This window comes from Contarinia nasturtii, unplaced genomic scaffold, assembly GCF_009176525.2.
Source record: "Contarinia nasturtii isolate CC-2019 unplaced genomic scaffold, AAFC_CNas_1.1 Cnas_scaffold_1165, whole genome shotgun sequence".
Classification (NCBI taxonomy): Eukaryota; Metazoa; Arthropoda; class Insecta; order Diptera; family Cecidomyiidae; genus Contarinia; species Contarinia nasturtii.
Window position 1 is genome coordinate 27,797 of NW_022198509.1, and position 25,574 is coordinate 53,370.

The window sequence follows — 25,574 nt, forward strand, 5'->3', positions numbered from 1 at the left end:
AGTTTTTTAATAAACAAAACAATACTTGTTCTTTTTTCTGATTTTTTTTATGGATGTGGCTCTCTTCAAATTTTTTTTAACTAATTTGTTCAATATGCGTTCAACTGGTTCATTGTCTCTTTGATCCAATCAACGTAGGCGCTGACTCGCGTATAAACGCCGGGTTTATTCTTTTTTGCACAGCCAGAACCCCAAGAAACCTTTTAATTGTGTATATGTGTGAAAGTGAGAGAGAGAGAGAGAGAGAGAGAGAGGAATAATAAAAAAAACATTGATTAAGATAATTTTGGTGGAAACAAACGAGAAATTTTGATTGAAACAATTGAAAATATCATATTACAATTCCAACCAAAAAGAATTTGTTGTTATGTTCGCATGCCAATGGGCCACCTGGAAAATCAAAAACAACATTTCAAAAGTTGCGAATTTTGAAATAAATAATTTTATATAATAACCGACCGCTATCACCATTGCACGCATCAACACCACCTTGTAATAAACCTTTTTCATGGTAAAAATTTTGTTGGTGAAAATTAAGATCATTGATTTGAAGTGATAAATGTGTGACAAACCTGCACAAATCATCGTATCTAAAATGCTTTGCGAACGACCACCATTTACATCTGACATTCGACATGTTTCTAAATCAAGTAATGGCACAGCCGCTGCACGAAGAACTGCTGCCATGCTCTTATTGTCTTCATCTAAAATACATAAGCACGTAATGTGAAATGTAAGAAGATTTTTCTGCGAAATATATCCTTTTAAATGCGTAAATTAAGTACATAGATTAAGGGGAAAAGTACTAAATACATCTAATACCAGTAATACGATCTAGTACAATAAAAATGCCGAAAAATACCATGTAATACACTTTAGTACTACACATTTTTAGAGCATTCACAAGCGATCTGATATTCATCTGTGTGAAAGAAAAATAATTTTAAAACAATATTTTTCGTATCACTCTTGCTTACAATTTTAATATTACAAAATATTAATTTAACAAAATAACTGAATCAATGTCATAAAAATATGCCAACACACAAGATTTTATATATGTATATTTCTTCAACACACAAAATTTGTTAGTTTTGACATGTAAAAATCTAACTTAACTTCGGTCCAATATATTTTTTCATCTTCTGATTTGTGTAGAGATTTTGTTTAAATATGAAATTGTGTCAGCTTCTTAGAACACTTTTCAAAAATGTAAAAAATATTTAACAAAATCAACAAAAATGTGTGCATTGAATTTTAATTATTTCGGTTTGCATGTGTCTCGTTTCTCTCAGTCAGTGCTTTAAAAATTCCTCATTACCAAATCGTATTACTTGGTATTTATCGGTATTTTTATTGTACTAGATCGTATTACTGGTATTAGACGTATTTAGTACTTTCCCCCTTGACATAGATTTTCTTTGATATTAAACTCTTCATTAGAAAGAGTTTGGTATTTTTTTACGTACTTTGAGCACCCCATCCGGATATATAGCATTCGCTAGGTAAATTTTCATTGTGCGGCAAACATATGGGTTTTATGTGTGTATTGAATAATATACCAGCATCATTGTTTGATGCAACTTTCACTATTGAAATATCATTGCTATAAGGACCATTTCGACGGTATTCCGGATGCATTATAATCGCTTCAATGTGAAAACGCCTTTCATACATATCAAACTTTTTTAAATCATGATTACCTATCACTAAATGTAAGTATGGTTGCTGTGAAATCTGTGAATTTAAAATTAACTTCATGTCCTTTAGATTTAAGTTTTGTCAACATACATTGTGTATGAAATTAAACAAACCTCTGTGCAATGGGCGGCTGTCATGACAATACGTTCACCTGAAAAATCGAAACCATAAAGTGAATCATTGCAAATTAAGAAATAAGGCATGTATGTCACAATAATGTACCGATCACAGCTCCGCCACAATGATGCTCATATATGCCAATTTCATAGTTATAAATTTGTATTTCAACTTGCCAGGGGAATGCACCATAAGGTGCTGACTGACCTATTAATAATATTATAATTCTGAATATTCCATTTAACAAAATGATATCTATCTAACTTGTACCAAAAAAAATGTTAAATAGCTTTTGGAGACTGTTGATACAACAATTTCCGAAGTTTTTTGTTATTCAATAAAAAAAAATTAAGTTACCGCCGATAATTTTTGCCGTTCGTTTGGGATTGAAATTAATGGACCGTGTGCCACATGTATTGGTGTATTTTTGAGCTGCATAAAAAATATTGACACCATTGCTGGATAGAATGGCTTGTGGAAATTTTTGATATCCACCCCTGCGATTGACATATGTTTGATTAAAACTTCCAATTCGATACGATGCAACTCGATCGAATATGAATACGTTCATTAATAAAGTAAATAAAAACATTCTGAAAAAAGGATAACGGAAATTGCCTATCATTCAGCATGTGCACTATGATTTCATTTGAAATAATTATCCTCACAACAGCGGAATTTTCTGTGGAAAAAAGGAGATTTAACAAAGGTATAAAAGCGTATTTGAAAGGTACTATAAATAAAAAGAAAGCAACAAACAACTGAAAAGTGCTTAAGTGCAAATGAAATTTATATTTGGTATTGACGTCGTTTGAAGTTGAATTGGATATATAAATGTAAGTCGATAATCAAATTATATAAGATTAAAACCTCCAGCTCGTTTTTTTTTGTGTATTGGCGGTATCTCTGTTGCTCCCCAAGGAGCAAATTTGTAACGTTTCTTGTATATTCTAAATAACCAAGCAACCCAATTTACATAGCCAATAAGTTCAAATTTGCGTCCTATGGGAATCGAACCCATGTCTCTTTTACATGAAAAATATGAACAAAAAAATATGTTTTCTTCATTTTTTTTGCTAATTTGTTACTGCTTTAAGCATTTTATTTATATAAACAAAACAATGGGTCTATTATTCTACATTCGACTGTCAGTAAGCGCTGTACACAGGAGCAATATATATTTATATCAGTAATGTGCGAGGAAAATTTTTCAGGGGGGGTGGTTTTTCGAAACCAAAAATTTCTCTAGCAAATCAGACAAATTTTCGTTTTTTTTTTTTTTTTGGGAAGTCACTTTTTGACGCGAAAATCCCTAGCAAATAGAAAGAATTTTCTGCGCGAAAAACCCTAGCAAATCGGGAAAAATTCACTCGGAACCAAAAAACCTTAGGAAATTGAAAGAATTCTCCTCAATTTTCTACATTGATGACCAAAAAAAAAGGTCTTCACTTTTAGAATCAAAAACCCTAGCAAATTCGAATAATTTTCGCGAAAAAAGTTTTCTCATCCAAATCACAGGGGGGGGTAAACCCCCTCCTTCGCACATTACTGATTTATATGTACGTTATATCTTTCATGCAAAAGAGTGAAAAGAGAGTGCACTGTTGTTGACAAATATAATTGTTGCTTGGGATATATCCGTTATGGTTGGTAAATGAAACAAGTTTTCCAAAAATCAATATCAATTCGTGCGATGAATTAAAAAAGTGACAATGAAAGTAAAATTTTCTTTAGCCATTCAATTGTTTTTTTTTGTTGGATCGCTTCTGATCTAAAAAAACGCTTTCTCAATGAATATCTTTTGAATCATCTTGGAATGGAATGAGGAAAAAGAAACACAGTTACAATCATTCTTCTCATACTGGAATCATTTTGCAATACTACAGTTTGTATGTTATATTCATAAAAATCTGTACTTACCAGATTAGTCAATAAAATTAATTGAATGTCTGTTTTTGATGAAAAAATTGCCCAAACATTTGAAACAACACAAAACAACAACAAATAAATACAGTACTATATTCAAATCACTTTAAATAAAAATAAAATAATTTAATAATAATTTTTCAAGTAAAATTCGCAATAAAAAAAATGTATGCTCACAGATTCGTGTTTGCATTCGCATTGGTAAAGGTCAGTATTATAATTTCACAATTCGTTCGATTGTGGAAATTAGTGTTGATTGGTGTTTAAAAGGCATGCGACAATCGACGCGACAAAAAGAAAACTGGCTTGAGCGATCATGATACACACCAATTTCTCGGCTCTTTTCTGTTTATTCTCAACACCAAATTTTTTTTTTTAAATGTATATATTTATATAAAATGTGAAATGATGAGAGTGTAACGTGAAAATCACGGATATATTAACCTGTATTTTGTTTTTATTTCGAATCGTATTCGAGTTGCCCTATTTGCACATCATCTGCAAGATTCGATTTCAGACCAAAATACCATCGATGAAACAAACAAACATACATGTAATGCATGCGCGCTACATTTTCAAATAACTATGATGCAAAAATGGTCATTAATCGACATTTTCAGTTTTATCTATCGACCTGTTTCACTTCAAAAACGGATGTTTATTAGTGCCGCTGTCGTTAATAAAATAAAACGAATAAATGATTTACACTTTGAGTTGAATTTTGTTTTTAGTCAGTATAGCTTTCCATATAAAGTGGAAAACGTTTTACGCTTAGAACAGAGTGCTAATTATTGTGTAATAAGCTTACAAAATTGTATCGTTTTTCATCCATTTTAACGTTAAAAAATGTAACGCTTTAACCCATTTTGCTGGTCATTTTTGTGAATATAATTGAATGAACATTTATTTCATGAATAAAATTTCAATTTCGAATTTTCGGACCCGGAACGTATTTCAAATGTGTATGAAATTTAACAGCTGGTGGTCAGTCACATCGAAGCCGATCATCATTTGTTTACATTAAAGAATATACTTCGTAATCTCCGCATCACATCACATCGTGACGGTCTTTTTTTTGACAATTGGTTCTTCTCATTTGAGTTTAATGTGTGTTGCAAAAGAATAGATTTCTTTACACTGTGAAGTTCGTGTTTGATCCTCGTTTTATTTTAAATAACAGCACATTCACAAACTAACAACGTATGAAATCCCAATTTCGCCATCGATCGAAATAGTGAATTTATTGCATCAACATTTTTCGTGTTTGTTATTTATTGTTTGGAATTTTGCTGTGAGTTTTCAGTTTTTTCGGTTTTGATTATCGAATACCCGAATATTCGCTCAAAGACGATATCGAATTTGTCAACTCAATTCAGTTTGCTGGAATTCTTTGAAACGGTAAGACGATTTTTTTATTATTTTGTGCTGGAGTGTGTGTGTTTTCTTTGTGTTCATTGTTTAAGTGAAAATTTTTAAAGTTTTTGTCGTTTTTTTCGTTTTTACTTTTCCGCACACACCTAGTGTGTAAGGTAAAGTATTGGAATCGGTCGAAAAATTAACACCCATCAAAAATGTGTTTTCTGGGTGTTTTTGGGGCCAGGGAACACGAATCTAGCGTTTTTTCGATGTCCGAATGTATGTGCGTACCCTGTACGCTGTACCCTGTATCCTGTACCCTGTACCCTGTACGCAAAAATTTGTTAACACGATAACTTTCAAACAAGAAAAGTAATTCAAAATCTGACTTCAAAGGATGATTGGATGTGCCGAGGAATAGAAACCATTAGATTTTGAGCGACTTTGGTTGATAGAGTAAAGTGTCATGTCTGGTGTGATGCCCATGGGCATTCATGGGAAAAATTCAATTGGATTAAAACGGGGAGTGTCCTATTTAAATTGAATAAAATGAATAAAAATAAATTGCGGTACAATTAAGTACATTTTTGGTACAATTATTTAAACCTAGTCCCAAGTTTCGACTTTCACATGTGCGGACATTCGAATATACATCCAATACACGAAACTAGTCTTTTATCCTAAGATGTTTCTGAGGCATGGATTTTCATCGCATGCTCGTTTGAAAAACAATACCAATTTGAACACATTCGGTGCATGGATCAAAGGGTAGGATCGCCAACCCGTGAAATCAGCCCGTATAGTATCCAACATTGGACATCTGTCTATGAGATGGGCAGTGTTTTCCACTTCTCCACCACACAGTCTACAGTCCGGGTCATCTCTGAGATTTAAATTTCTCATATGATAATTGACCCTGGCGTGCTGGGGGGTAGACACGTGGAATAGGATTAGACTTTTTAGTGTAAAAATTCGAGTAATTAAAGTGGAATAGAGAATTCAGTAGTTGGATTCTCATGGATTCACTAATCCCGTGTATGGAATAGCGAAAATGGGTTAATTCAAAGTTTTTGTATTCGATAGTACAGAATTTGATAAAAGCATTGAACTTGTTTTGAGATAGTAATTTGTTCTTTTTTGAAATATTTTTTAGTTCAAAACTCGATTACAAATTTACAAAACAATAGATACACTTTCTTAAAATTTTATTGATGAAAAAAATAATTTTAATTATCAATAACAAAATGTCATACTCCAGTATCGATAAATAAGTTTTCAACAAAGTGAATAGCGGCGAAATGTGACATCACATTTGACAATGAAATGACGGATTGGTGGAATAGTAGGATTATTGTTTTTGTATTGGAATCATGGTTTAATCGTTTGTGTCTCCCCCCTAGCTGGCGTGTCCGGTCAGTAAACCAATAACCATCCGAAGGTCTTCCTTGGGTAGTTTGGCTAATTCGATCGTAAGTGATTTGAACATGTGAATTGAACGAAGTGTTTCGTTTGTTCACATGAGAACGTACCCTGCCAATTTAGTTGGGATTTGTTTCTGAGCCAAGTAGCTAGACTGTTCTTGACTCGTGAATATTCAATTGGTATGTATGGTTCTGGACTCTCTATAACATCACGTGCAGCAAGTTTTGCCGCTCCATCTGCCAGGTCATGCCCCCGAATACCAATGTGAGATTTGATCCAAACCACCCTAAGGGTGTTCGTTTCTGAAATGCACTGGAGTGCTTCGTAACAGTTCATAGCCAAGCATTTTGCATCTTAATATTATTAAGATCCGTTATGGCTCCAAAACTATCTGTGAAGATGGCTATATTTCCCTGTACTGGGTTCTCCTGTATTTTGTATGCGCAATGAATAATTCCAGATATTTCCGCCTGTTTGACTGTTGTTGTTTGTCCCAGGGGAATTGAATAGGTGAGGTTCTCTCTTTCACAGTAGAACCCACATCCACTACCTGATTCTCTGACAGAACCATCAGTGAAAAAGGAGTGTTGTACCCATTGTTTTTGTTGGAAGAATTCATTGAGATTTTTTCTTATAATAATCTCGAATCTCCTATCGAAATTGTAGGAGGTCGTAATGAGTTTTTCAGAAGGAGCCCCCAGAACCTCATCAATTTTGAAAAAATTTGTTAGGGCATCATCATGCAAATTTCTAGGACTTATCCTAGTCTTTATTTCCATTCTCAATCTATAGGCCGTTTTCATTGCTTCAGACTCTATGAAGTCTTCCAGCCTTGGTAGACCCAAGAGAGCGTCAAGAGAAGATTGGGGGGTTGTTTTCATAGCCCCTGTGACACAAAAGCTTGCTACTCGCTGTAGGTGTTTTGCGATACAAATAACTTTCGGCACACTTTTCATACAAAAATTTCAAAAAAATTGGTGATGCTGATGGTGAGATGAAATTCAATTATTATTGTGTATTCTTCTTGAAATTAATTTTTTTACTAGAATTTCGATGTGTATTGCAATGAATTGATTTGATTGTTTTCTCTTTGAGTGTGATGTGGCGCGAGAATTGAATTTTTTTGTTTTTTGTTTTCATTCAATTGATGACGTTGAATTCGATTGAAACTACACACAAATCCGGGCCAAAATTCGACCGTCAACATATGCCCGATAATGAATGAATTTGCCACAACAATTGTTTATTGGGAAGGTTTCATTGATGTCGTATTTATTGTTTTTGTGTAAATTTCATTAGATAATCTGCATCTAGAATTTTCGTTGGATTTGACTGATCATTCTTACCATTAGATGTATCGGTTCCAAAGTAGACAATTGGGAGACCACATTAAAATATGAATATGCATTTTTCTCTATTTTTATTTTTCTATTTCACAAAATTTTAAGAAACTACCCACGAATGTATCACACCTAGAAAGAGATACCAAAATACCATACCATTAGTATGAAAATTCTAGCATCCGCGTGCTAGAAATGGTTTTTAAATGAAATATTTGCTTTATAAAATAAACTTGAACCTTCTATCAATTTTAGAAAAGAAAAAAGAAAAAAGAAAATTTGGTGTAATTACTATTTTGACCCGGAAACAAATGAATATGAATATCTTCGCCGTTCGCTGACATCACTGGAAATAAACAAAAAAAAATCTAGTTTCATTTCACAAAAACGTTGCTAACAAATATAAATAAGAAGCGCAGTGTCAAATCAAACTCTTGAGTAAAATGTGTTAAAAATTGAACGTACTTTTAAATTACCTTTTGGCGAAAATATCCATTCGGTCATTATGTGACATATTTGGAAGCGAGTTTAATTGATTTTTTTTTGTTTGTTGAGCTAGGAGAGTACATAATTCAAAGGGAAAAAGCAAACCAAAAACAAAATGGAAAACAATCCACTTAAAAGATATAAAAAATAGGAAAATATTCGTGCATGGACTGTGTCGAAGAAGGAAAAGGTTAGGAACAGTTGATAGATTAGAATATATATAATCAAATACACACGTATACAGTTCAAAATTGCCACTATATCGGGTACATCTGTTTAGCTAGTTCTATCGTATGACAGGGAATGGTTTATAAGAAAAGATACACATTGCTAGAAAAAATATGCCGTCTCAATCAATTTCCTTTTGCTTTTTTCCTTTGGCTTTTTTTTTCAAGCATATAAATTACAATGGACTACACTAAATATGAATCGTGGTGATTTGAGTATGAAACAAAGAAATGTATTATTTTTCTCAATTGAATTTTTTTAGGACAAAAAAAAAACGAAATAATTTATACAAAAACGATTAGATTCAGCGTTATTGTCTTTGACGAAGCTGTTGACTTATAAAGTTGTACTCATTCTCATTTGAAAACTTTAACAATTAGTATGATTATGCGAACATTTTCTCATCAAATTCTCGAATGCATGGATTATGAATCGGATAATGTTGGTATGGTTGAAAACGTGTGCGTGGGCAATGATGACGGTTGATTATACAATTGAAGCATATTATTATTATTATCATTATTATTGTTATGCAGATTGTTATTAATAGTGTTGCTGTTATTATTATGCGAAGGCAATGAATACATTGGCAGATTCTGATGATTACCCGCTGATAAGAATGGCATCGTACAGGCTTCGCATGTTTGCTGTGTATACTTATTTTGGAATGTACATAAATTACAAATCCAATCGGCGTCCTCATTCACGGGAATTGGATTGCTGTAATGTGAAATCAAAAAGATTCTGTACAAATTTTAACATCATAGTAGAACATCTAGATGGAACTTACAACGCAGATTGTGTTGTTGGTGTCAATGAATTAAAACGTGCATTACCAGCGCCGGCAATATTCGTTTCAATGATTGGTTGACTATGTGGTGGTGGAGCTGGTCGATGAGGTCGCAGAGGTTGTCGCTGTTGCTGTTGACCTGTATGAATATTTCGATAAAACGCTTCATTTGTTTCACCAAGCGCTGCAAAAATGAAATGAGTGAAGAAAAAAATGTAATGATTTGAATTTACCGCTTGTTCGTTGCAATATAGTAAAAAAGGAAAGAATTCGTACCATAAGGACCAGACTCTTCTACTTGTTGAGCTAAAAGCCTGCAATTTTTTTGTAGCTCTTCAATTTCAAAATTCAATGCCGTAAGACCGCCATGAGGCAATGGCGCTTGAATTGCAAGCAATTCACGTTGCATACGTTCCAAACGTTTTCGATCTTTTTCTAATTCAAGAACAAGTTTCTGCTTACACAATATTTGATGATGCACTATTTTAGCTATATAAAAAAAGCATACATTTGTTTACAAAAACGATTTTTATCATAAATGGAATATTTAGTATTTATTTACTTTCTCTTATGAATTCCGAACTTCCTATGAGATTAGGAAAGTAACGTTCTTTTCCAGTTGATGTTGTTTCACACGTTCTTCGCAATGATATGCAATTTCCGGTATTTTTCATGTGTTGTTCATTGTTTTCATTCGATAATCTTGAATTCGTTCCAGCCACTGTAATTTCTAATCGACTTTGATATCCAATATCGGCATCATATGAATTGCTTGTGTATCGTAAACTAGGTATATCCACATTGTTATCGGTTTCAGTTGTTCTAGTGGGCATATTTGAATTGGTATGTGTTGTGCTTGTAATTTTTGTTTTCTTATTCTTATCACTATTACTGTTATTGTTGTTTGGTTGATGCAAAGTGAAACTACAATGTGATAATGGCTGTTGTGGCTTTGTTTGCCGTGCTGAGCCCGAAACAATGACATTTACAGAGAGATTCAAATTCGGTTGATGAAGATTCGGTGTAGATTTTTGTTGTTGATGTGGTGAAGAAGTTGTGGGTGGAGGTGGTGCCTGCCGGGTCGGTCGATTCACTGGTTGTGTGCAACAGTTTAAATTGTTTGAATTTAATGTATTCGGTATATTCACTTGAACACTCTTTGCGATGTTTGGAATTGCATTTTCTTTGGCAACAGTATTTGCTAAGATTGAAAGACCAATGGTTTGTCGTTGCTGATTGCAATTTGATGCTTTCTTTTTAATCGGTTGATTTCGTAATGCAGCTGGATATACATTTGCCGAATTGGGATAATCTTCAAGACCATCTATACACGCTAAGCGATCGTGACAATTTTGACTAACAAACTCACATACGACATTGTCGGGAACGGTTGGAAATTTTTGTTTCATTTCATGAAACAAGTGCATTATAGAGATTTTTGTACATGAGCACGATGTTGTGGTGGTAGCGACAGCAGCAACGGCAGCCATTATACTGCGCGCCATCTGAATCTCATCTGCAAAAAATTAAAAAAAAGAAGACAACGACATAAAACCCATGCACTGATAATCACAACAAATTCAAAAATCCATGGGGCGGAAATGAATGAGAAGAAATTTTCTCTCTCATGGGCGCAGCCATATTGAAAATTTTGTATGCGCTTATATGTAAAATTGGTGGCGCCACTGGTATATTTGATGGAAAAAGAAGAACATGTTTGAGTTTCACTCGTTTATATGTAAATTACATAGGCATTTCCAGGCCATGCAAAAATCTATAACATTATTTTTTAGACTTTAGCAATTTACTTAAAAATATTCAATCAACTATTGCAGCAAAACCAATTCACCCAAGTGTCGTACAATAAACTTGAGCAACGTGTTATCAATGTAATGCAAAAAAAGGGAGAGAAATAATACGATGTAGCAAATAATTAGATTTACATTACTTGGATGCAATTAATTTTGTCATTAGTTTATTGCATCATTTTTAAATCAAGCCCTAACGAAGCTTTCTCTCTAACTGATGTTTAAAATAAATAATAAAGCAAAGATAGTGATCTAACAAAAAGGGGCAATAATATAATAATATATATTTTACACAAAAAAGGGCAATACAATATTTTTTATACTCACAAAATAAAGCGATGATTTCGTCGTTACCTTTTCACAAAAATTCGAATGAACGCTTTTTAAATGTAAATCACCACACTAAATTGGGATTAAATTTTTTAGGATGTACTTTTTGCTATATGACAAAATATATGTAAAATCCTACGATGAATAACTTGTCTATATTTTTCCTGTGACTATGTTAGCCATCAAATCATCCGCTTTTAAAATAATTATGATACTTTCATTATCATACGACTTTCGAGGTGATCAAAATTGGCTGTTGTTGTCTTTTCGTTTCTCTTCGTTTTGAAATTTTTACAAATTATATATATGAGAGAAAAATCGATACAAAAGCAATGTGGGATATCAATGCGAATTATAGTCATCGACGTCGTTGATTTGCCTCAGTGTGTTTACGAACTACACGAGACAATCATGTATCACATATTTATTTTGCTCATTTAAGATAAAAAAAACACACACATATGCAAGAAACCACGTATGAACATACAAATAAATGATTTTATCACATTTGACATTACATATTGCACGCGGCTATGAATGCGTACGTTCATTACAAATGCTGCGAAAAATTTAACTAAATTCATTCTTTCACTCTTAAAATCACTGTACAAACAATTGATTATAAATTTAAATTCATGTTACGATGAAAGTATCATATTTTGTTATTTCTCTTTGATCGATAACAATTGTTACTGGTCGGTGCGTGTACCTTATTTTAAATAATTTGATGCTTCTAGATTTTGCGTACACTGATTTTTTTGTTTCTACTGTTTTTTTTCGCTATAAATTTTGATTTGTACTGTTTTTTTTGGAAGAGAGATTCTTGTTGTTGGAAGAGAAATATCTCTTACAAGGATCGAATATTTTTCAGGTGGAGTGAAATCACTTTTTGATTTATCTGACCCCAAAACACTAATAGATCTATTCCCTCCTTCTTTTTTTGTTTTTCAATTCACAGTTAAGGTGTCTTTTACTCGAACTCTTCTGCATTGAGCCTGTTAAACAAACTCAGAACGACTGAAACAGGACGGAATCTCTTTTTTTACTTTGATAAAATTCCAAATTTATTGTGTGTTATTGTGGTTTTTCTTTTTGCAAAACCCAAAGCTTGACAGCGGAGCGAATATTTTGTGATTAGGCTTGATATTTTTTTTCTCTCTCTCTGTCTCCTATGTGTCAATTATCTTGTCAGTATTGCTGGTTATTTAGTAGCCATTTTGTTGAATTTTATTCATTTGAATGCGCTCGCTTTACTAAATATTGTTTGACTGTGAAAAATGTTCAACGCAAAGCCAAGTGAAAGAAATAAGAAGTATATAAATAAAAAAAAATAGATTGTCTGTAGATATCGGAGCCGCTTTGAGTCAATTATATTCTCACGGTTCAAAATGTAACTTGCGTAAAATACTTATCAATGTTTTCGTTTCGCTAGTCCAACTCAAATGAATAGTTTCAAGTAGGTTAATTTCAAATAATTTTAAATCATCTGAAAGTTGCCAATTTTGGAATGAATTCAATCTTTATTTCAGAAATTACAAAACGTTTGCCTTGCGGAGCGCTGTGACGTGGGTCGAAATGCGGCTCTGTAATCACAGTTTGTGCATTTCTAAGAAAGTGAGAATACACGTAAACATATATATTCTATATATATATTCTATCTGTATGTATAAAGATATAGATACATAAAGATAGATGTACATGTTTGACATACAAACATATTAAGCTTGCGTCATTTGCTCCGATCTTGGCACAACAATTCGCTATCAACTTTTTGTGTTGTTGTTTTTTTATATATCACAACATGTGTACGTTATTCAGTTACTTGAAAACAGCCGCACGAGCCGTTTTCTTGCTTCGATACTGAAGCGGGAAACATGGTTACTTCAAATTTAGGTAGTTTTTATACCTTAAACTCAAATTGGAAACATGACTAAATTAAATTGCACGCAATCCCATAAAATTAAAGTAATACAAATTTAATATTTAATAAAATATTTAATTAACTTTATTCAATAAAAAATAAATATTAAGACTCAAACCCTTGGTTGAACCACACTTTTTGTTTACTTTTCATAAATGAGAAAATCACTTCGTTGCGCCAATTTGGCTGCAAATTTTTTACCATCTTCTGTTGGAGAACTGAACGCAATTTCATCAAATGATAAAAATGCACCAAAAATGAAATGGCCCCGCATTGATGTAATAAGCTTGGCCGCAATACCGTGACGTCGATACTGTGGTGAGACCCAAATTCGAGAAATTCCGCATCTGTAACGGAACATTACATTTAAAATTTATATAAATATATTAATGGAAAAGCCCATCTAAAACTAATTGCAACTTAATATTCGTACACGGAAAATATTTATTATTGATAAACAACAAAATCTTTAATTTTAATTAATGTGGAAAATATGATGAACAACCTATACTTACTTTACTGGGTATGTTTCGAGAGAGCAACAATCGATACCATTTTCTTGTTTTAAACGATGTGCATATTCTAGTGGTTGCACGACACAAACTCCCACTATTTGTTGTTTTGCTATTGCAAAATACACCTGAAATAGCATAATAAATTCTCATTTAATTCATTATTTCATATTAACAATTTGAATCGATTTTGATTGAGAGAAATTAATTTAAATCTTAAATCAATTACCAAAGTTTTTGGTTTAAGAGGAATGCCGGCAGCAAATCCAAGATCTTTGTCTATCATTTCAACCACTTCTTTGGCTCGATCTTTTTTTGCTTTGTTATCCGCTTCACATACGTAAATAATACGGCCACTTAGGCCCCACTCCGGTATTTGTGTCACAATCCGTTCATTATTCCATACTTTAAACGATAAAATGTTCACACAGTTGTGATATTTTTGATGCAGTAACTCGTCTTCTGGTTCATGCACACTGTACTGCATATTGCATTGTGTACATGTACGCAAGCCAAATTCTTTTTGGCCAACATCAAGTTGATATTGATTGTCAATCGGTTGCCAATCTTTTGAGGATTTATTTAGTGCATTGAATGAAGGTGCTTTTGAATCTTTTGCGTTGAAATTTTTTTTGAAAATTGGGAATAATTTATCCGATATTGTTGCATTCGTTTCTTTGGACATTTCTGGAGCAATGGCTAAAATTTAAAAGCACATCGATAACATTATTTAACACATGCCAAAGCCTTAAAAGAGAGCAAAATGAATAACTCACTTGACACATTGGTCGTCATTACATTGTCGATAGTTTCTGTTTCGCTATGAATCACTGGAGTTATATGACATGCATCTGTATTGCTATTTGAATTCGTTTCAATCATTGATATCGCAATGGTGTCTGGCATTACAACTGAATCAACTGGTGTTGTAACAATTGGTATTGATTCCACAGACCATTCGATGTTGCCTGAGGGTGAATCGTAAAGAAAAGAATTGATGGAAATTAATCAATAAGTAATGAAAATAATCAAAAAGAATTATAAATTCAATGTTACCTTCGTTTTCGTATTCGACAGGTATCATTGTATTTACACAATATAAACTATCTAATATCTCCGAAGCTTTTTCTTTGTGCGAATCTGGTTCGGTAATGAAAATTTTAAACGTTTCATCATTACAGATACCTAAAGTGATCAGAAGAAAAATTGAGTTTTCACATTTGTTTTTTTTTAGAATATGTAGAAAATCCCAATAGGAGAGAAATTATAAATTTTATACCATTGGATATTAGCAGCTCCAGTATAGATTCTTGTTGACTTATCTTATCCGGATCCACTGTATTGTATGGAACCGTTTGACGATACTTTTCCATACCAACATCAGATGCAACTGTATCAATCAAATTATCCACATTGGGAGATTTTTGAATTGGCATCTCATCGATATAATCCAATTTATCGGTTTGGTTTTGAAGTGGTTGCTCATTCGTAACATCCTTTTCGATAATGTGCCCTTTATCTGAATCAGCAGCCGCCATGCTTGCAACAGGTTTGTTCTTTCTTGGAGATGACAAACGATCAATGATACTGCTGATTTCATTGTGTAGGATTACAGTTTCACCATCTGAAATAATTAACAAGACATATGACTAAATTTGAGCAAAATTAAAAAAAAAATGAATTTGTCTACATACCATTATTTGGAAGCTTTTTCTTTCGTTTTGGCAGTGGATCGAACTTCAAATCACCACCACGTTTTAATGTGGCACTCAAACGTCCCATAATACGATACTTTTTTGTTGAACCGCCATTATTTTTTGACTTGAAAAATTTCCGATTCGTGTTTTGCCTAGGGTTAATCACAAAGAAAAGAATGGAAATAATGGAAATTAATCAATATGTAATGGAACGTCAGGGCTGTAATTTTCACTCTGTCAGTGCACGCACACAGTAGTGTGCACACTCACATTCTATGTGCGTCGCACACAATGCTTGTATTTTGCATGTGCGCGCACACTTAGTCACAAGTTTGACATTTTTGGCGGTTGGCAAATTTGTAACTAAGTGTGCGTGCACATTCAAAATACAAGCACTGTGTGCGACGCACATTGAGTGTGAGTGTGCACACTTCTGTGTGCGTGCACTGACAGAGTGAAAATAACAGCCCTGTGGAACGTAATGGAATTAATGGAAACATATAATGAAAATCAAATATGTAAAGTTTAAGAGCAAAGTAATCGTCACACATTTGCAACAACATTGCTTTAATTTGAGATTTGGTGTAGTGTTAAGAATCGCGTTCTGTTGTGGAATAACAGAACTACTACTACTACCAAATCTCAATTTTTGTCAGCAAAGTGTTTGCTAACGCAGCTTCGTTCAATTCATTTGCAAAATAGATTTTGTTATTGTGATTTTTTGAAATGGATGTAATGGAAAAATAATCGAAAGAATGGATAGCATTCTTCAATAATGGAATAGTAATTTTTAAAGTAAGTATACCCCGTGTTTTGCTCTTCCACATCAACTTCAACTTCTTCATATGTTTCGTTGGCATTTAACGATGGTGATAATAATACATTATCACCTTCATCGTCATCATCGTCATCTTCACCATCACTACTCAAAAAGATTTTCGGTTGCAGTGTTTGTGAATCGTTTACTTTAGCTAAACCATTCCAGTTAATGTCACGAGATATGGCAAATGCGTTTGTTTGATCCTTCAATATTTTCTGCAACCGCAAATTTTGTTCGATGCGTGACGTAAATTCGGCACCAATCGGTGGCACATTTTCCGTATTATTGCTTGTCAATGTATTATTATTTGCACTGGTTTTATGTGACTTTTTCTTTATATACTTGTTATGCGTACGATACTTTTGTTTGAATCGATTGATTTTTATTTTGCCGCTATAACGCCAAAGGCTCGGCACCTTCATTTGACTGGCCAATGATTTCTGCTTTGTCTTTGGTTTTGTGGATCTTTGTTTTAGCTTTGGAATCGCTGTAGCCAATTCACGACTATTCGGCTTCACCATAATATCAAGTTCTGGTTTAATAGCCGTATTTGTCATTGCCGTCGTCGTCGTCGGTTGTACCTTCGCGGATGGCACCACGGGTTTACCATAAAACGAGTGCACCGAAATAACATGTTCGTTGAATGTCAATGATGTTTTTGCTACTGGACGCTCCACGCAAACCGCATTTTCGTTGAACTTGTTGATGGTCAGTGTTGGTGCATTTGATTCATCATCTTGTGGCGTCATTGTAAAAAAATAAAAAATTTCATAACTTTCCCAATGAATTAAAATTCTTTTCACATTAATTGAAACTTTATTTATGAAATCTCTTCGGTGTTCTTTTAATCGTTTTAACAGCGCGATAGTTGCTTACAACTTAGTATACACAAAATACGAATATGACGTATTGTACGTATTTTTGGCGGGAACAATTGTGTCAGAGGGCGTTATCAATGAGATTTTCAGAATGCACAACGAAGTGTTTCACTTGTTACTCAAGAGATGGCAGTTTATTCGTTCATTTTCTATATTTTAAAACTTTCCTTTATGTTTTGATTAGTGGGCATTTCTATACACTAAAAAGGTAATATTCTTATTTAAAAAAATAAAACAACGAAAACAAAATCCACCCAAAATATTTAAAACGTTGATTTAAATTTATTTTTGCATTTGTTTTTTCTTCTTTCATTATTACAAATTCATAAGGATTATTACATTTCTGTGGTATTTAAACGATGTTTATTTTAACGCAGGCGATTCCAAAACATTAACAAAATAAAAAAGAAATTGAAAAGAACAAGAGTGAAACGATAAATGTAATTGCTATAATTAAAGCAGATATATATATATTTTTTTAAACATATATTTTCATTTCAAAAGATGAACGATGAATATAAATTGAGGTAAATGTCATTATGTATCTCATGTCTTCTACTTAGTGCCATTAAATTTGTGGAGGACTTTTGAGAAAATTTCAATTCATCACAAGTTTGGTCGCCATCGTATAATATTGTTTCAGAAGAGAAATATTTTCGTATGCTTGCTTGTTCATTTTTTTCTCATATTGTTTTTCATTTCTGTTTAATATTAAAAGTTCATCATGTTGCACAAAAAAATGTTATCGAATTTCGCAGTTTAATTTAAATTTATTTGGGTGGCTTTCATTATGGAATTAAAAAAGGTACCACTAAGTCTTCCTTATGCTCAACCTTGATATCATTTAATGCCACATATGATTTTTGGGTAAAGTTTCGAATCTGCGAAAGTACAATAAAAATCAATGGAATGAATATAATGTAAAAAATTGGTTGATTGGAAAACGGAATAGTATATTTACCAAATGAAGATCAGCATCGGTAATTGGAGCCACCAATAGCAAACGATCTGCTTCACTACTTGGAATATCTCTTAATAATCCTGTTAACACAAAACAAAAAAAAGTGTTCGCCTCGTTTGCCAGAATTTTGTATAATATAATTATTTTTTTAAATAGATACCATTGGCAACACTCGTCGTGTCTTCCTGCAATGTTCCCCATTGTTGTGATAACTTATGTGAGTACAATCGAATTCGATCATTCAACTCTTGTGGTTCTAAATTGTGTGAATCCATGGCCGCAACATCAATTATATTCCTGTTTAAAGAAAGAGAGAAATAAAGTTTAAATCATTTCGCTTTTCTTCTTGAGAAGAGAGAAAAAAAACAAAAGAACAAAATTGATATAGTCGAAGATGTGTATTCTCTTAAACTTACGTCGCAAAATCTTGTACTATCCGATTAAGTGCATTGGACTCATTTTTTTGTGGCACAGAGTTTTGATTGTCTCGTAATAAATTTCCATTGTTGGCTATCACCGCTGGGCTACTGTTGATCGGATGTTGCAACAAATGTGTACGTTCATTTGTCTCTGAATTCTATAAAATAAAAATAGAACCAAAGAATGAATGAAAAATATCAATTATTTTATTACATTGTTTTTATTTCAATTGGGAAAAAAGGTCACCAATCAACAATAATATTTTGATAATAAAAATACACATACCTGATGAACTGTATCTTCTTTGCATCGGAAGCAATTGGTCAAAAAATTGATAAACTGACGCATTAAATCCATTCTTACTAAAATAAAATATATGCACTACACTTTCTTCCACATTTGATTGCATGGATTTCCTCGAATGATCGTTCTTGAAGCGTAATTTGGAAATAAATTTAGACCCATACAACAAAATCAGAATAAAAAAATGTTTATTGTATACAACAACCGAAATGATGAAAAAATAATAGTGGATTTATTACAAATCACAAATGATAAAATAATTGAATAGAAGACAGATTAAACATATATTGCAATATATTGGATGTTTGAAATTTTTTACTTTCGGCCCACCGTTCTTGGCTGCCTCATTCGTTCTATCTCACTTGATCGCTTGAATCGCGGCAGCTGTTCGTTTCACACGACACAACAATAACAATCATTCAAATGAAAATTTGAACCAAAAGTGTTCGGTCTTTATTCTTTGTCACTCTTTCTTTCATTTGGGTAAAAGCGTGTCTCTTTATTCATAAACCAAATTTTATCCATAAATTTTTCAATTCATATTTTTTTTGTGTTGTGATTTTCGTAAACTGAATATAGCACACAATATATTTAGTTTATGTCACTTTTTTTCTCACTGTTCGATGACGGTGTTATCGACATACAATATATAAAAATGAGAATATAAATACGTAATTTCAACAAAGTCAGATTCTGATGATGGATTCGTTGCTTTGTGTACGTGTGTGTTTTTGTTCTTTTTTATTCAAGTATATATTCACGCCATATCCGATAATAGGATGATGCGAATTATGAAACGTTGAAACTACTGAACATGCGACAAACCACACAGATGATTTAAATCTATTGTATATACACAATTTTTTTTTTGTTAAATTTGTAGTCGACGGACTATTCAATGGCAGCTGTCACATTTCTACTATTTAGAAAAATGTATGAAAAATCTGGCACCGTCTCCATCAAAAGATATGTATCTCCATCAACGTACATTATGATGCTGTTTATAGACAATAACTGTTTTCATCCGCAAAATTTTGAACGTCAGCAATGGAATGAAAAAAATAGAGACAAAACAACCGTATTGATTGATATTTATACCACAATTTAATCAAGCCTAGCGAACTAACAAATATTGTTCTAAACTAATTTCTAAATTATGTATTGTTTGAATGGTGTTGTTGAATGAGGGCAACTACTACGGCTGCAGTTGTCCATAGAATGGTAAGGGCTGATTGTTGACATTTACCTGCATTTGGTCCACATCGAGTCATTGCCCATTTCTTGCATCTTGCTCCACAACCGTACAATTGCTCGTCGCATTTGCAGTAATCGTTTGCTCACATTGGTTACAATGAGTGGTGGTAATCCAACAATTGACAATTTTGCTGATTTTTTTAAAAATATATTTTGACAGTCATTATGGTATGAATAGTCATTTTTAGAGTAAATTGTGGGCGCTGAATCCGAATCAAGCGTTAAAGATGAGTTACCACCAACGAAAAATCGAAATTTCATTAAATTTTTGCAAAAAATAATGAATTTTTTGCGATTTTTTGGTTAAAGCAAAATAAGGTATTTTTGATATGGACGGGTTCGGGTCGTTTTTTCAACCTTTAAACAATGTAATGATGCCAGTTACCTAGTTTTGGACCGAAATTAACAAAACCGGTCGAGGAACAACAATCCGTTCAGATAGTTCGATTTGGGCCACCCTACTGCTCACATTTAGAAAATCGCTGGTTGATTGCGAACCATTTTGCAAGCTGTTTTGTCGATGCGACATTGAAAACAAATTCACTACTTTGATGGCGAAATTATGATTTCTTACGTTGTTAGTTTGTGAATGTTCTGTTATTTTAAAATAAAAACAGAAACAAACATAAAATTCACGGCGTAAATAAATCTATTCTTTTGCAACACACATTAAAATCACAAGAAAGAAATCAATTGTATAAAAAGACTGACACGATGTGATGCGATGCAGTAATTACGAGGCATATTTTTGAATGTAAACAAATGCTGTTTGGCACCGGTATGACGTGCACAGCATCCAACTGTCAATTGTCATACAAATACGTTTCGGATTTAAAATTCGCATTTATGAAATAAAAAAAAAATAAAAAAAAATTCTTTTACCGAAACTAAAATCAAATCAAATCTCGTTGTATACTAATTGTTTTTTTTTTTTGACAAATGAATCAATAGAATTGAACTACAAAATTAAAACTTAACGTTGTATTGGGTCAGGTTCACATTATGCTGTAGAATATGGAAACTACACATATAATCTACGTTCTATTTAACACGAAAATGACCACAAAGCGTTACATTTTTCAACGTTAAAAAATGTTACAATTCTTGATACTGTGAAATGTAGACAAATGACAAGTGATATTCAAAACGAAGCAGTGTTAATTTGCACCACAAATATGATTCTGCAGCAGTAAAGAACTTGATTTGTTCAATATATATCGCTGTGAATTTTAGATTTAAATAATTCATCAAAAATGGATCGATTTAAAGCACTCAATGTTGATAACGACGAGTCAACAATTACTACAATAACAACAATAACTACTGAAAAAATAATCGAAGTTAATTGCATTAAATAAAAACTAGTTTGTATTTTTGTTAACTCAAAATATTTTTTCAGAACTTGGGAAACGAATATTCGTGTGTATTATTACAAGCAAAACAAATGAATCAAAATGATGTTGCCATTGAAATGTTTCAGAAAATACTCAAAAGCGAGGAAATAACACAGGTATTTTTAATATGGAAAAAATTGATGCTACTATTTCTCTCGAAATAAGTTGAATGCAAAAGAATTTAAAATTTTAGGTTGATATCGATATATCTTCGATTAAGTACTGTTGCTATAAAAATTTGGCCGAATTGTATGTATTAGAGGCATCTTATCAAAGCGCTCTAGAACACTTTTTAAAGGTAAATATTTCAGAAGTACAACCATCACATTTAGATTCATCGTTCGTACATGTTATAATGACTTGACATGATTTTTTTATACAGGCAATAGAAATAGATGACAATGATGTTTTCTTCATTAACAAATTCGGATATATTGCATTGAAGCTGCAACATTTCAATTTGGCAAATACTATGTTTCAACGGGTAAACAATTGGTTGTTTTTATTTGTCCTTTTTTTCGAATCAATAAATGTCTTATCTCTCACAAAGTGTTTAAAATTAAACCCGAATCACCGACCATCGTATGATGGAATATTGGATATGTTGTGTAAAGAGGAAAACTACATAGAAGCATATGGATGGTCGATTTACACACACACTAAATTTCCAAACTATCAACGGCCAATCGATGTAATTATTGATGTTCGTGATTCATTGAAGTATTCACCACTAATGCATAAGTAACAAAAAAAAAAGAAATTTAAGATCTCTTAACGCGTATTTTTCGCGTGCGAACGAAATTTTTTTTTCATTCATCATACATTTTTATTTGCAGTGCTTTTGGACCAATAAATAGTGGGAATTTCAAACGATCTTCACAGGCAAACTGTTTTCCATCAGCTAGCTTTATTGATATGCAAGAAGATAATTTAATCGATTTAAAAAAGTTCAAACTAAAAACGCTCTCATTTCTGGCCTTTGGTCAAATGATTAAATCAATTTACAGCACGTCACAAATCACATCTTATTTTACCACAAAAATCTCGATAAATGACATCTGTGATATAAGAGATTTGAAAATTGAACCATTTCAAATAAGTCAAGGCACTAAAGTATATGCACTTGAATCAATGGTGTCACCAGCATCGCATCGTACATGCAATAACCCAACACCAATCAAAGAAATCTTCCAAGAATTTTTACCACAATACTTCAGGTAAAAAAGAATACTTAAAGAAGAAAAAAGGAAATAATTTTTAGAGATTTGAAAATGGGGAAGTAGACATAATTTATTCATGGTCGCTTCCATTTGATTTGTTGGCCCTTTTTTACAAGAAAGAAAGAATAAGAAAAAAAATGAGAAAAATGTTTGCACACTTCCGTAAATTATGCAACATTTCAACATTTTTATTCAAGACTGACAGAAAAAAGAAAGAGAGAGAAATATTATTTTAAAAACGTACCCGACATCTAAATATACATTTTAATTACATTTATTTTCTAAATCTATGGTTTCAAAGTGACGATTCAGAAGAAGAAGACGGAATTATTTATTGTCAGTCGATTGTGCGCGCAATTTGTCAACCTACTCGCTACTTTGCTAAACTTTTCAATTATATCGTCGATTATCAAAGTTTTCACAATATTTCAATGGATATACTTCAACAATATATTTTTTCGTTGAAGGTATTTTTTATTATATTAAAAAAAATATTCGTGTTTTTTTTATTATATTTTTTTTTCATTACAGTCGAAATTAATTGATATATCGACGATTGTGTACGAGTGGTTGAATTACATGTCAAAAATGTCTCATGTTAAATTCCCAATTGAGTTGCAATCACTATACATCGAAATTTATGAATAGTAAGTTCATAATATTTGAACAAGAAAAATGTGGAATAATGACATTCTTTATTCATAGTAGTCACGTCGAATTGAATATTTGGAATGAAGTGTCGCCCAGCAAAGCTGTGGAAATATTCCAGATGGCATTGCTCTATATTGAATTCAAAATTGCAACAAATGTACAAAATTCAACGGAAATCCCAAGGTACAACTAACTTCAATCTGTAGAACAAATTCTAGTATATGAGCTCACTTTTTTCATTTTCTCGTTGTTTTTTTTTAAAGATTCTTCGATACGTTTACAATGCAACATTTCTACCAGGTTCTATTCACAAAGAATCTATCTTCAATCGATTACACTGATGCTCGAAATGAATTAAGATTAAATTTATTACATTTTCAATTGGCAATTCAACTGATGGACTTTGATTTGGCGATGGATCTGTTGTGCAGAATACAAGAGTTCTTTGTGAAAGCTCCTTTGTTGGATGTGTACTTACCAAATCAATTTTATTGTACTACCATAAATCCATGTATAATCGATAATGAAAAGTATCTGATTGAATGTCTACAACAGCAACGTCATCATTGTCAGTTCAATTATTATACCGTTGCTATTTTGATAAAGTTTCAAAGTCAACATTTTGACTGTGCCAACTTACCATCTTATTATCAATTAGAAATGCTAATTGAACATTTTTGGATGATCGATCCGGATCAGTGTTTGAATTACTGTGAAAAAGGACTGCATGATGCAATGGTGTGTTGGCGAGAAATGAGCAAACAAAATCAACACACAATTTTGCATCAATTGCCACGACATACTCAATTTTTAATCACTTATCTTGGGCATTTGGTAAATGATAAAAATCTGTGTAAGTATTTTTTAAAAATATTTTTTCTGTTTCTATGTATTTTTTGTGGGCGTATGAAAAAAACGGGAAGCAAATTATAATGAACATTTTTTCAATTGATAAAATAGTAATGAATTCAAAGAATAATGTGAAAAAACGGCGCTTAATACGATCGATGACCTATTTACTAGAAGCACAGTGCGATCAACGATGCATTAAACACCGAATCAAATTATTTAACAGCAACGAATATGTCAGAGTGCTTGGTGCAGTTGTAAATTGTAATGTTCAAACATCGCAACAAATAACTGTAGAAACTCAATTAATTGCATGTGTGGCCAAATGGTTGATACTGAACAATGTTTCATTGCCGAACAGTAACGATGACGATGATAGCGGCAGTGGTGGTATATTTTTGATGTGTGCGTGGAACGCCCTAAATTACAGTGGATATAATGATGATATCAATATCCGATTACTTTCCCATGCCATATTTGGCTATCCCAAAATTATCGAAGAACAACATATTGTTTGCACATGCAAACCACGCCAAATCGACTGGAATGATGTTGCATTGTTGTTATCATCGCTTGATATTATTAAGAATGGGTAAATTCCTAGGGGCAATTCACTTAAAAATTGCCTTTCTATTATTTAATAATTGTTATTGATTCTCTTTCGATTATTTTCGATTATTTCGATTATTTGCGATTATATGTACATTAATTCTAATATGTATACTATGAGATTGCCAAATGACAATGAAGATAAAGAGTCTTGCGGGAGTAAGACGAACTTCTCCGCACGGTGGTAGTTGCGTATTTTATTAAGCAAGTTCAAAATAATATTTGTTCGATTTGTCAAGCCTTTCAAGCGGCGTAAAGTTCGAGACCAAAAAATATGCTCAAACCTTGGCATCGAAATATTCTTTAATTTAATAGCAGAAGTACCCGAGAAAAGATTTTTCACACTTTCATGATGAACCCATTTGTACGACATTTGAAAGTATTCTACTTTCTAACAAAACACTATAGAAAAATATGTTTGACGTTAATTTTGCCATAAAAATTATTTTTGAAACACTTTTTTAACACAAAAATTTGGATCTTTTTATGGGAGCCATGTCTGTATGCTACCTTAATGGTGTGAAACTTTGCACAGGTTATTTTTTTCACAGAAAAAATTCTTGAGCCATTTTGTATGGGAG

At 32.5% G+C, this 25,574-nt stretch overlaps 4 protein-coding genes across 9 annotated transcripts; all 4 read right to left on the minus strand.

Moving 5' to 3' along the window:
* Positions 1-33: 33 nt before the first annotated feature.
* Positions 34-2,468, minus strand: LOC116344697 (serine protease 30-like). The gene is made up of 8 exons (XM_031773368.1): positions 2,176-2,468; positions 1,924-2,025; positions 1,815-1,852; positions 1,470-1,737; positions 573-704; positions 460-501; positions 341-390; positions 34-200 (listed from the first exon to the last, which is right to left on the minus strand). The coding sequence occupies exons 1-8, from the start codon at positions 2,441-2,443 to the stop codon at positions 90-92; spliced, it is 1,011 nt and encodes a 336-aa protein (XP_031629228.1). The 5' UTR covers positions 2,444-2,468; the 3' UTR covers positions 34-89.
* LOC116344694 (probable basic-leucine zipper transcription factor N) lies at positions 2,436-13,070 on the minus strand. Of its 6 annotated transcripts, XR_004201442.1 has the most exons (8): positions 11,502-13,070; positions 9,929-10,882; positions 9,643-9,855; positions 9,367-9,550; positions 9,184-9,320; positions 8,155-8,208; positions 7,869-7,994; positions 2,436-2,500 (listed from the first exon to the last, which is right to left on the minus strand). XR_004201442.1 is itself a non-coding variant. In XM_031773362.1 (7 exons), the coding sequence occupies exons 2-7, from the start codon at positions 10,869-10,871 to the stop codon at positions 7,966-7,968; spliced, it is 1,560 nt and encodes a 519-aa protein (XP_031629222.1). In that variant the 5' UTR covers positions 10,872-10,882; positions 11,502-13,070; the 3' UTR covers positions 6,398-7,965. The 6 variants fall into 6 exon arrangements, 5 of the variants coding, with proteins under 5 accessions (XP_031629222.1, XP_031629221.1, XP_031629219.1 ...); XM_031773362.1 differs by lacking the exon at positions 2,436-2,500 and having other exon boundaries at positions 6,398-7,994; XM_031773361.1 differs by lacking the exons at positions 2,436-2,500; positions 7,869-7,994 and having other exon boundaries at positions 8,048-8,208.
* A 409-nt stretch (positions 13,071-13,479) lies between these two features.
* On the minus strand, positions 13,480-17,346 carry LOC116344689 (N-acetyltransferase eco). Its single transcript, XM_031773345.1, has 8 exons — positions 16,440-17,346; positions 15,632-15,786; positions 15,217-15,561; positions 14,994-15,122; positions 14,714-14,905; positions 14,167-14,636; positions 13,941-14,065; positions 13,480-13,772 (listed from the first exon to the last, which is right to left on the minus strand). The coding sequence occupies exons 1-8, from the start codon at positions 17,201-17,203 to the stop codon at positions 13,568-13,570; spliced, it is 2,385 nt and encodes a 794-aa protein (XP_031629205.1). The 5' UTR covers positions 17,204-17,346; the 3' UTR covers positions 13,480-13,567.
* A 427-nt stretch (positions 17,347-17,773) lies between these two features.
* Positions 17,774-19,859, minus strand: LOC116344690. The gene is made up of 6 exons (XM_031773346.1): positions 19,336-19,859; positions 18,999-19,143; positions 18,710-18,870; positions 18,454-18,590; positions 18,294-18,373; positions 17,774-18,213 (listed from the first exon to the last, which is right to left on the minus strand). Exons 2-6 carry the CDS (start codon positions 19,068-19,070, stop codon positions 18,121-18,123), a joined length of 543 nt encoding a protein of 180 aa, XP_031629206.1. The 5' UTR covers positions 19,071-19,143; positions 19,336-19,859; the 3' UTR covers positions 17,774-18,120.
* Positions 19,860-25,574: the final 5,715 nt, after the last annotated feature.